The 13,152-nt window shown below is 39.8% G+C and overlaps 1 protein-coding gene across 2 annotated transcripts in view; it reads left to right on the forward strand.

Annotated features, from left to right (window-relative positions):
* The first annotated feature begins 953 nt into the window (after positions 1-953).
* Positions 954-13,152, forward strand: part of rpgra (retinitis pigmentosa GTPase regulator a) — a 74,756-nt gene continuing 62,557 nt past the window's right edge. For both annotated transcript variants that reach the window (XM_072260480.1, XM_072260481.1), the window contains exons 1-2: positions 954-1,019; positions 12,760-12,885. In XM_072260480.1, coding sequence (XP_072116581.1) covers positions 974-1,019; positions 12,760-12,885 — 172 coding nt within the window. In that variant the 5' untranslated portion in view covers positions 954-973. The remainder of the gene's footprint in view (positions 1,020-12,759; positions 12,886-13,152) is intronic.

The following is a 13,152-nucleotide window of genomic DNA, read 5'->3' on the forward strand; positions in this document are numbered from 1 at the left end:
TCCATGGTCTCGCAAGACTAATGGATGCCTTTAGATAGGTACAAGGAGTTTAGAAAAACAGAGAGCTTGCATTAGGGAAATTCTAGGCAGCTTCTAGAGTAGGTTACATGGTCGGCATAACTTTGTGAGCCTAAAGGCTGGTAATGTGCTTAGATTTTCTGCGTTTAAGATCATCCATCTTATTTCTTATACTCCGTGCATTGAGGTATCACACTTTGAGCCCTACATTTGCTACCCTTTCTGATTCTGCATCCCTAGTCAGTTTTCAACTGATCTTAAAGCCTTTTGTACCTGCCTTAATATATACTTGACGTTTCTTCCTCTTTTCCTGATTGCACCATCATCTGCAAACAATGATTTGCCAAATCCTGTCCCTACCTGATCAAAGATATCATTTATCTCCTCCCCTTTCTTCTTACCTTTAATTTTATACCTGATCAAAGATATCATTTATCTCCTCCCCTTTCTTCTTACCTTTAATTTTATACAGAGCTATAAATTCCTCCAAGTCACCCATTTTCCTCAATTTGTTGCCTCCATTACATCGGGTCTTTCACTTGATGCACCCCTTTTTTGGCTACCCTTACTTCTGGAGTATTCCACGGTCTCCCATCCTCCTCTTTCAATCTCACCCCCCCCCCTTGCAGCCATAGGCTACAAAATAACCCTTTCCAAACTACTGGGCTGAATAAAGGGGAAGAAAATAAATTAATAAAATACGTAAAATTAAACAAATAGGCCAACCAAAAGTTAAGGGAAACCACCACTGATCCCGCCCCACACCACGAACTCCCTCCAACACCTGGTGCGTTGCTCGGGATTTCGTAACTCACGGGTGATGCCGTCAGGGGACGCCAGTGGCCGTAGTACATCCTCTCGCCCGCGAGAGGGCGGTGCGGCCGCCAGTTTCGTTGCCAGGGGCAGGTGGGTTTGTTTACTTCCGGGTCGGCAGGCGGCCGTAGGGGGGGCGGAGATGGCGCTGGAGCCCGATTCCGAGCCCGACGCTGAGGATGTGCCGGGTGAGTGAGGCGGATGGCAGCGACCGGGAGGGCAGATGAGTTCGGGCCCGGGAGCCCCGGCAGCATCGAGTGTCGAGAGATCGCTGTTGCATCTACTGGACCATCAGCTGGGGAACTGATGGGGGCAGTGGGGCAGCATTGATAGAGGCGGCGGGTTGGTTTTGGGGAGATATCTGATTGGGACCGAGAAATTTAAAAGAGGTTGCAGGAATCATAGAAAGTTACTATTCGACCCATTGAACTGTTACCACCCTGCTTCTTGCCCCACTCTTCAATTTGAGTGGTAGGTCAATGACCAGAAGTTAACTGTTTCCCCCACATGAACTGAGAACATCCAATATTTTCTGTATTATTTCTCCCCATTAATTATATGCCCAAATTACTGTAGAATCACAGAGAAAGAAATACAACGGACCGTAGATGCTGGAACTTGTAGTCAAAAAAGAGGCAATCTGCTGAAGGGACTTTATGGGTCAGGCTGTACTGTATGTGTTGCGGTAAAGAAATTGTCAACATTTCGGATCAAAGCCTGTCATCAGTGTTGATGCAAGGTTTTGTCCCAAAAAATTGACAATTCCCTTCCCCAAAACATTGTTTAAAAGGCTTTTTGACTTGTCAAGTGTTTGCTGCCTTAATGCATGACCAATTAAGTTGATCCATCCCATTGTCTGCAAGTTATTTCGAGGCTACTGTTGAATTTGAATCCATTATTCCTCAGTCAGTCCATACTGATTCATAACCGGAAGTTTTATAAAATGGCTTTTCCTCACGTAATTGTTTCACTAATTACCTACAGTATATCAAAAGCAAAATGCTGCAGAAGTTGAATAAACAAGTTACTTAAAGTACTGACATTGGGATAGGCAACATCCATGGAGAGAGATACTGTACAGTTAATATTTCAGCTCAATAATCTTTCTTCTTCACATTCTGGAATTGTTCCTTCTGATTGGAGATAGCGAATGTGATTCTACTGCATAAGACAGAGGGAGTAAAAAAATTAGGTAACTACTGAACTGTTAACCTAATGTAGACTATAGAGAGAATGCTAAGGTCTGTACTGATTATAATACATAACAACACAACTGAGTTGAGTCAGTGTAGTAAAGTAAATTGAGTAAAGTGGATTCTTGTTCAATTAATCTACTAGAGTTTTTTGAGGATGTAGTAACTACTATAGATAGGGAGAATCAATGGATGTGATGTATTTGGATCAGAATCAGTTTAATATCATTGGCATATGTCATGAAATTTGTTGCTTTGTGGTAGCAGTACTGTGCAATAAGTAACAAAAACTATCAATTACAATAAAATATAGACATTTAGTGGCCACCTGATTAGGTACATCTGCACACCTGCTCATTAATGTATCTAATCAGCAACTTATTGCATAAAAGCATGCAGGTATAGTCAAGAGATTCAGTTGTTGTTCAGACTGAACATCAGAATGGGAAAATATGATCTAAGTGACTTTGACCATGGAATGATTGTTGGTTCCAGACAGGGTGGTTTAGGTATCTCAGAAACTGCTGATCTCCTGGGATTTTCATGCACAACAGTCTCTAGAAGTTGCAGAGAATGGCATGAAAACCAAAAAAACATCCAGTGAGTGGCGAAAATGGCTTGTTAATGAAAGAGGTCAGAGGAGAGTGAACAGACTAGTTCAAGCTGACAAAGGCGACAGTAACTCAAATAACCACATGCTCCAATTGTGGTGTGCAGAAGAGCGCATACGTATATAGAGCTGTTCCTAAAATGTTGAGTGTATGTTTTCAGGTTCCTGTATCTCCTCCTTAATGATAGGAATGAGAAGAGGGCATGTCATAGGCGATGGGGGTCCTTAATGCTGAACCCAACTTTTTTGAGATATTGCCTTTTGACGATGTCGATGCTGGGGAGGCTAGTGCCCATGGTGGAACTGGCTGAGTTTGCAACATTCTGCAGCTTTTTCTGATCCAGTGCAGTGGCCACTCCTTACTAGACGATGATATAACCAGTTAGAATGCTCACCACGGTACATCTGTAATTTGCTAGAGTGTTTCATGATGTGACATATCTCATCAAACTCCAGATGAAATACAGCTGCTCACATGCCTTCTTTGTAATTCCATCAGTATGTTGGGCCCATGTTAGATATTCAGAGATGTTGGCACCCGGGAACTTGAAATTGCTTGCCCTTTCCACTGCTGACCCCTCAATGAAGACTGGTGTGTATTCCCTCAACTTCCTTTTTCCAAAGTCCACAATCAATTCCTTGGTCTTACTGACATTGTTGTTGTTGTGATCATAAGACCATTAGACAAAGGAGCAGAAGTTAGCCATTCGGCCCATCGAGTCTGCTCCACCATTTTATCATGAGCTTATCCATTCTTTCATTTAGTCTCACTCCCCCGCCTTCTCACCATAACCTTTAATGCCCTGGCTACTCAGACACCTATCAATCTCTGCCTTAAATACACCCAATGACTTGGCCTCCACTGCCACCCGTGGCAACAAATTCCATAGATTCACCACCCTCTGGCTAAAAAAATTTCTTCGCATCTCTGTTCTGAATGGGCGCCCTTCAATCCTTAAGTCATGCCCTCTCGTACTAGACTCCCCCATCATGGGAAACAACTTTGCCACATCCATGCCGTTCAACATTCGGAATGTTTCGATGAGGCCTCCCCTCATTCTTCTAAACTCTAAGGAATACAGTCCAAGAGCGGACAAACGTTCCTCATATGTTAACCCTCTCATTCCCAGAATCATTCTAGTGAACCTTCTCTGTACCCTCTCCAATGTCAGCACATCCCACTCAAACAGGCGATGTATCTCATTCCAGTATGCCTCCTCGTCACCATCTGAGATTCTGCTGGCAACGTTTGTGTCATTGGTGAATTTATGGATGGTGTATGGTTTGGCATGCCCTCAACAGAAAAACATTTTTTTCGTGCAGTTTCTGTGCTTACTTTTCAAAAACATGCTCCATTGATTTGACATTTAAGTAAGAGTTTGGCAGAAGGCAGATAGATGGCTTGGTTGTCCCATGTTTACAGTTATGGTCTGGAATTAGATAGGCTACATTCTGCCAATTTGCAGATGAACAAACAAAAATGTAGACTTTTGATGAAGATAAATGCAGGCTTTGAAGGAATGTCTTTGAACATATTGAATTAAACAAACTATGTCTTGTAAATCACTGTAATTATGAAACACACAGAATTTTTTTTCTGGACTTCCAGTTCAAAGGAGAGAGAAATAAAAATAGTTTCAAAGATTATATAACATGTAGAGTTTTTAATTTGAAACCTTCATCAGAAAATAGCACAATTTTTCAGCCATCTATGGGTCATCTATGTTGGTTTCTTTATGACACTGTCAAAGAAGCCAAATTTTTGTTGAGATAACTTGGCCAAGTATGACAAAAGAGCTGAATCTCAGATAAGGGACTGAAGTGATTGCCTATGGTAAGATATGATATGACATACAGGCAGCATTTGACTGAATGTGGCATCAGGGAACTCTGCAAAAACTGATCTACATAGGAATTGAGGGTAAGACAATTTGGTATTTAGACCAATAGCTGAAACAAGGAAGATCATTGTGGTTGTTGGAGATGACACATCCTAGCTTCAGGACATCGGCTGTTCTTCACGGTAGCTTTTTGTGCCAAAAGATGATCATTGACCATGATCAAGTATCTTGCTACCATTTTAATTTGTTTTTTTTGTAAGTTATTTTTTATTGAAGTACATCATCAGACAAAACTTTCCATAAGATGTATTTCAGATACTATCATATAGTCATATTTGTCACAAATCTCCACATAATATTTATCTGAGGTATACTTATAGCAGGAAGAGGAAAGAAAGAACAATCAAAAGAAGAAAACTGTACAAAGTAGAGAGTGATCTTTTTTTTACAACATATTCATTGACTTGTGAGAATAAAATCAGGCCTACGAGATGTTATGTAGTTAAACCATTTTTCCCAGTATGAATCAAATTGTTCCAACTTATGATTAACAGATGCTGTTATCTCCTCCATTTTGCAAATGTCCATTGTAATTTCCATCCATACATTTAAAGTTGAGCTCTCCTGTGATAACCATTTCCTGGTAAGGGTCTTTTTACCAGCCACCAGTAGTATATTCATTAAATATTTATCTCTTTTCAACCATTCTTGAGGTATATACCCAAAATATATGGTCTTGCTTTCTAAGGGTATTTCACATTTAAAGATGTCTTGTAGGGCATTGTGTATCCCACTCCAATAGTCTTTGATAACGGGGCATTCCCAGAAAATATGATAATGGTTTGCATTTTGATTTCCACAATTTCTCCAGCAAATAGGGAGGTTACAATCATAATGGGATTTCTGAGAGGGTGTAATAAAATATCTTATCAAGTTTTTCCACTCAAACTCCCTCCATTTCTATGAACTGGTACACTTCCATTGATACCTCCATATTATTATCCATTCTTCCTCAGATATGATTATCCCTCCTTCCTTCTCCCATTTTGTTTTAATGTATGAAGTTGAATGTGTTTTAAGATTTGACAAACCCTTATACACGCTTGAAATTATTCTACTACTGTTGTCTGAATTATATGTTTTTCTAAATAGCTCTATCCAACAAGTACTTGCCTTGGTTACATTTTTAATCGTCGTATTAACATACTGTCGCATCTGTAAATATTGATAAAAGTATTATTTTCCTAATAATTGTTTCTCTTTGAGCATTTCAAAACTGAACAGTGTTCCTTCTTTCATTATATTGCAAATAGCTGTTGTTCCTTTAGCTGTCCTGTCCTTAGATCTAGCATCCAGTTTTTTCGGCGTAAAATCCGAGTCATATGCACACCATTTAAGAATTGCAATGTCTCTCTCTAGTTTATATTCTTTTATAATAGTTTTCCGTATTTTAAGAGTCCATTTCACCCATGTGTTATCAATAGTATTTACTAGAAAACGGGGTGACCCGTTGAGGCACTCTTTGAGAGAAGGGTCGTGTAGTCTGATGTGACCAGAATGAACATTAAATTTTCCTGAATGCTTTTGCTATCTCTTTGATTTGGAAATTAAAGAAGAAAAACTCAACTTATTAAAGAAGAAAGACGCATAGCAAGACAAATATGTGACCAGAATGAACATTAAATATCCATGAAGTAAATTTGAAGGCTTGCTGGGTCAGGTCTGGAATTAAATGACCGATGTAATGATGGATTTGGTCTTGAATAATCACAGAAGGATTCCATCGATTCCTAGTTGGAATGACTTCTTTGGCACCAAAGGATGTCATTTGGAAGAGGCAATTGTATTGTCTGATGTTCTTCCTGAACTTGTTTGCAATAGATTCATCATTGCTGTACAAATTGAGGAGTTCATTAGGTAGAGGCTGCAAATTGCCTATCCTGTCCTTTCCCTTCATACAGCAGAATTGCGCACTTTCTTCAGTGGATAGGAAAGGACGGCAGTGAGGGCATACTCTTTGTCATTGAACCAACATCAGCAGAAATGTGATGGCATGCGAGTCGTGCATTTTGCCTTGCTCTTTCTGTGGAGGTATTGTCGTCATCAGCAACTCTCACAATCATTATTCTGTGCCGCATATTCTCGAGTTGATCTTTCCTTTTCTCCTGTCTCTTCCTCTCTCCTCCTTTACTGCATGTTTTTGTCATCCTGGAGACACGCAGCCTTTTCATCCTTCGTCTCTTCATCTCTTCTACCATTTGTTCTTTCTCTCTGATCCTGGAGTCGTGTGGCCCTAGCCTGATCGGATTCTTGTCCTCTCCTCCGTCTGTGCCTCTCGTTGTCATTCTGGAGATGTGCAGCCCTTTCATCCCCCGTCTCTTCATCTCTTCTGCTGTTTGTTGTTTGTCTCTGATCCTGGAGACGTGTATGCCTCTCCTCCTCTGTCTCTTCTTCTCTCAACTTTTTTTGTCCTGACTCTTTGATCCTGGAGTCGTGCGGCCCTGGCCTCATCTGATTCTTGTTCTCTCCCTCTCCTTGCTGCTTCCTGACGACGTTTGGCGTCATTTCTTGACCAGAATGTCCCCCTTCCCTTTCCACGCGGCATAATTGGCTGACCATTTGGTTTTTACCCTGATGCTGGACAGAAGATACGTAGCAGTAACACCAAAGGATGCTGATTATTCTTGATGATGTCGTTGGCGCTCTCCTAAATGGACGTGATATAGTTACCACTGTTCTTTGACTGCAGCAAAGGGTTTTATGGGTGTCTCAAAGTATGTCATTACAATAAGATTTAATTATCTCTTATTGATGGGTGGCAGTTAGATCTGTCCCAATCCTGCACATGCTGATGGTGATTAGCAGAATGTGACTGCTTGAAATAGAGCTGCCCTGCCCTTTTGCTCCAGTAGGTGTCGCTGAGGCTGGCCGTGCGCGTGCGTTGGGCTGTCACGTCCCGATTTCCATGTTGGCGGATCGGCTGTCGGGTTAAAAGGGAGCCTGTTGATTTTTGGCGAATGAGCAATTTTATACGAATATATAGCCCTGAACTGTGCCTGCATTCTGTAAGTTAGCACATTTTAATTCGATTTAGCCAAAAAAAAGTGCCGCTGTAATGCAGCGTCAATCCAGTGTGCGGTTCCAATAAGAGAGAGTCTAACCTAAAGATTTAATTCTTACTTTCACCAAGCCTGTCGCCAGTTTGCCTTGAACCCATTTTCATTCCACGCACCTTTGAGATATGCATTCATTTCTCCAATTTTATTTGTCCTGTACTGAATACCATAGGCTCAGTTAGAAATCCAGAATTTATTCCCTTTAACGATCTGCATCTTAATTTGGTGTCTAGTTCCTCATATAGTCTGTGCAGAAGCTCCTTTTTCCTGTCCATCAGATCCTCACTCTCATCCAAACAAGTAAGAGAATATCAAACTCATCGGACAATTACAAAGACAGAGACCCCTGCATCTTAGCCCTTTGGTTTGTACTTGCATTGTTTGCAGTCATATTTGTTGTCCCTTATCATTGATGAAATCGGAAGACCTCTTGTGGTGTGCAGCCACCTCCAGGTACAAGGCATCTTGGTAACTCCACTCTTCCCTTCTTAACCCTGATAAGTTGCAGCTAATTGATGCCAAGCTACAAGATGAGTTTGCATTTTTGCTCACACTGGAATCCAAGAACTCTTATACATAGGAGCAGTGATATTTGTTCTGTCATCCTTAATACTAAATACTTATGAAATTACTTCCTCCTTTCATATATTTTTATTGTTTTAACCTTTTACCCAAAAATCACTAAAGAGTTAATTACCCCAAATTTTAGCAACTTGAGAGCTACATGTCTGTTTACTGTTAGCTTATAAAGTTTTATTTTTCAATTCAGTGTTGTCTTTCTGTCAAATATGTATACAGTTGTACTGATCTATATTGGCTGTGCTGAAGGAAGGGGGGAAGTAGCTGATCTGCTTTGGTGTTAAAGTCCATGGCAGCTCATCTGTAATGTTGGATTCAAGAAAAAGAAATTAAGGAAGATGGATTGCAGTAGAAACAATCAGGTTTTATTTTGTAGTTTCCAAGAAAAGTCTTGGAATAGAATAGATAATATTAGAGGCTCATAGAGCTGTGTGCGGCAGCCAGATGTGGGAGTTAATGCTTAACTGAGATACTTGAAATGAATTGAAGGCATCTGGCAGTGACATTAACAATTTTTTTTATCTGCACTGTAAGTGTTTCCTCATTTAACCAATTAGGTGAAAATTCAGCTTGGATAAATTTGACTTATTAACTGTTTGCAAAGTGGGTATTAATGTACTGAGATAGTGTTTTTTTAAAAGAAAATATAGCTTAATTAAAACCAAATAGCTATTATACAGCTTTTGGTTGGTATTGTATATGATTTATTTTTGTCTTCAGTTTTTTTTGTAATTTTATTGTTTTTCATTAGAATTATGAGTGTCCTTTAAGCAGAAACTCCTGAAGCATTAACCTTACCACAGGAGCATTATTTACTTTGAAGATGCTGTTATGAGAGAAATGAAACATGATATATTAGCATACATTAATGTAAGAACGTACAGAAGAACATATAAGGTAGGAGTGGGAGTAGGCTGCCTGATCCCTTAAGCCTGCTCTACCATTCATCATGATCATGGTGGATCTTGTACTTCAGCTCCATTTTCCTCTATTATCCCTATATCCTTTGATTCTTTATTACTCTTGAATCTATTGGTCAATGAAAAAGGATCTAGTGCTTTCCCGGTGTATATGGCGAATAAACTCTTCTTGGGCTTCCAGCTGGGTACAGGTATTGATTATAACTGATGTTTCAATGACAAACTCTGCCATCTTTGAAGAATATTTTTAATTTATTCATTTGTACCATATTTTATACAACTTGTATGTTGAATACATATATTCCATTCTCATCATCATTAAGGATAGTGAAGAGAATGGTGCCATGACAGAATGCTGCTCATTCACCTTTTAAAATGATCTCTTTTACAACACTCCTACCCCATTTGCTGAAATTGTGTGTGACTAAATAGAATCCCAAAGCCCTTTTACTAACCAGCAAGACTGCTGCAAAAGTATGTCGAGGATCATCAGAGTGGAGACACAAAGGGTTCTGTGAATTAACACTTTTACAATGTATTTCCAAAATGCTCTGATCTAATAAACTATTGTTGATGTGCAATCAACAGGTGATGCACAGAAATTTGCACATTTCAGGATTCCTTGGACCTGCCTGTCTTTAACCATTAGGAATAAGTGTTGATTTCAGCACAAGTTTTTGTTTTGATTGTTCTGTGGGACTTCATTTTATTTGACATAGTGGTCTTGATTCAGAGGCTTTTTTGAATCTAGATTTCTATTACTGCAGAACTTGACTCATAATGCAGTAAAATGTCATCTTAAATGTTGTGCTCAAAAGGAAGCATAATCTTTGAATGTGTATTCAATTTCTCTGGCAATAAACAATAATGTTACTTAAGATTTCTTAATTGTTTTCTGTATTAAGTCGGCTGTAGATGAGTGTGGCCCCACTAATTCATTCAGAGTGTTTCCTAATCAGAAGCCCTGGATGAATCATGAGATCCGAAATCTGCTGAGTGCCAGATCAGAGACATTCAGGTATTGAGACCAAGAAGGCTACAAGAGGTGCAGGTATAATCTCTGGAAAGCCATCTCGTGGGCAAAGTGGAGCTTTTGGGCCAAACTTGAATCAATGAAGGATGCCTGACAGCTGTGGCAGGGATTGAATGCTATCACTTCCTACAAAGTTAAATCAAGTGACATGCGAGGCAGCAGGGTTTTGCTTCCAGATGAGCTCAATGCCTTCTTTGCTCGCTTGGACCATCAGAACATGGAGGAATCATTGCGAGCTCCCACATCTCCCGATGATCCTTTGATCTCAGTATCTGCAGCTGACGTGTGGACTGCTTTCAGGAGGGTGAATCCAAAAGAATCATTGGAAAGGGCACCTGGCCATGTACTAAAGACCTGTGCTGACTAACTGGCTGGTGCATTCACTGAGATCGTTAACCTCTTGCTTTGGTAGTGTGTGGTACCCATTTGCTTCAAGCAGGCTTCAATTATACCAGTGCCCAAGAAGAGCGTGGTGACCTATCTCAATGATTATTACCCATTTATACTTACATCCACAGTGATGAAGTGTTTTGAGAGGCTGGTGATGAAACATATCAGCTCCTGGTTGAGAGGCAACTTGGATCCGCTCTAATTTGCCTACTGGAGCAACAGGTCTACAGCAGATGCCATCTCATTGCCTCTTCACATAACCCTGGAACATTTGGATAGCAAAGATACACACATCAGGATGCTCTTTATCGATTACAGCTCAGCATTTAATACCATCATCTCCTCAAAACTAATCAATAAGCTCCAAGATCTTGGCCTCAGTACTGCCTTGGGCAACTGGAATCTGGATTTCATCTCTTGTGCACCTCAGTCAATTCAGATTGGCAATAACATTTCTTCCACGATCTCCATCAGCACAGGTGTACTTCAGGGCTGTGTGCTTAGCTCCCTGTTCTTCTCACTTTACACCTATGACTGTGTGGCTAACCACAGCTGATGACACCACTGTTGTGGGCTAAGTCAAAAGGTAATGAATCAGCATACAGGAGGGAAATTGCAAATTAGGCTGAGTGGTGTCATAACAATAACCTCTTACTCAATGTACATCTACATAAAATGCTGTAATAGGAAAGCAGCATCCATCATCAGAGATCCTCACCACCAAGGCCATGCTCTTTTCTTGCTGCTGCCATCAAGTAGAAGGTACAAAAGCTTCAGGATATGCACCACCAGGTTCAAGAAAGGTTACTACCCCTCAACCATCAGGCTGTTGAACAAAGGGGTAACTACATTCACTTGCCCGTCCATTGAGGTTCCCACAAACAATGATCTTGCTTTAAGGACTCTTTATCTTGTGTTATCTAATGTTTTCCTTATTTATTACTATTTATTCATATTTGCATCTGCACAGTTTGTTGTCTTCTTGCACTCTAGTTGATCTTTAATTTATTCTGTTATTGTTACTATTCTATAGATTTGCTGAGTATGCCCACAGGAAAGTGAATCTCAGGGTTGTATATGGTGACATATATATCCTTTGATAATAAAATTTACTTTGAACCTACTAGTTTGCCATTTGTGAATTACATACCAAGACACTCACATTGCTCTGCAAGTCAGAATACTGGATGCATTCGCTTCCTTTAAGTATTATGATGTACATAATAAATTCTAAATGATCATAAACTTCAACACAGATAGAATATTCAATAAAGCAAATTGCTGTGCAGTGCACAATGATTATATAGCCACTGATCAGTTTCACTATTCATGAATGATAATTTTTGTTATTGCATACTTTGGTTTGAAGGTTCCTTAAGGTTGTCATAGCCAGAGGAGGTAGTGGGAATAAGCTTCCATTACCTATTAAATAGTCTCAAATAGCCTCTGACAACCAAGTCCAGCTCCTGGCCTTTATGTGTGATTTAGCTCCGAGGCCCAGCAGAACTGCGTCTGACAGGAGAAAGAAACAAAGGTGGGCACTGGCACCTTAAAACCAGTTGCTTTGGACAGATGGGGCTTATTCGCCGTGGTTGGTAGCTTATCTAGGAGAAGGAAAGCTCTGATTTCAAACCTCCACTGCCTTGTGGCTACACCTGCTCATGGGGAAGGCTTTGGGAGTAAACCCCGAGGAAAAATCTGGAACTGGAGTCCCTAAGGCAGTCATACATTGAATTCAACACCCCGGCAATGTTGCTGGTGCCAGACTGTATCCGTCTTCGCCGTTCCTTTGGATTCATCTGTTGCATGGAGAGGGTGAGCCTGCTGCATTGGCAACAACTTACTCTCCGCATTGTACTGCCCTGGCTTATGTATCGACAGCTGGAATGCAACATTCATGGTCGACCCTGACTAACTGAGAGCCTTAGGTTTGTGTAGAATTTAGCATATAAATGGAAAACCAGTAAATGAAACATTCATTTTTTGTGACTTTAGTAGTTGTTCAAAAAATAGAAGAGTAAGGAAGAAACAGAAAAATGTTGTGGAGGCAAGTGTGATTTATTTTTTATTATTAACATATTTAGATAAAATATTAAAATATAGATTACCCTGTATCCACACTGGATTTGTTTAATTAATATTAGACAACTGTAGAGCATCTGAGAATTTAGTTTATAATTTAGTTGGCATAAACATGAGCTGTTGGTTCAATAGTTCCTTTAAAATCTAATTTATTTTTATTTCAGATTCAGGAGCTGTTTTTACATTTGGTAAAAGCAAATTCTCAGACAATGTGCCTAGCAAATTCTGGCTGAAAAATGACAAAGCTGTTGCAATCAGTTGTGGGGATGAACACACTGCACTCATAACAGGTAAATTGTTAGTTCTGTGGATTTATTTTTCCTCTACATACAAAGCTTTTCTTTTGCCTTGAGCTTTTAATATCAAGCAACAGAAAATGGTTATTGAAACAAAGTACAGCATTTATTACTTAATTAACTTAGTTTAAAAAAAGCACTGCGAGCTTTTTAAAGTAGCTATGTGGGATGGTATTTTCAGATACCTTTATCAGCTTGACAAATTGCCAAAGTATAGTTGGTGGTGGTGTATAAAATACATGATGCTTTCTGCATCCATCC

The sequence above is a fragment of the Mobula birostris genome, chromosome 6 (assembly GCF_030028105.1).
Source record: "Mobula birostris isolate sMobBir1 chromosome 6, sMobBir1.hap1, whole genome shotgun sequence".
NCBI classification, from domain to species: domain Eukaryota; kingdom Metazoa; phylum Chordata; class Chondrichthyes; order Myliobatiformes; family Myliobatidae; genus Mobula; species Mobula birostris.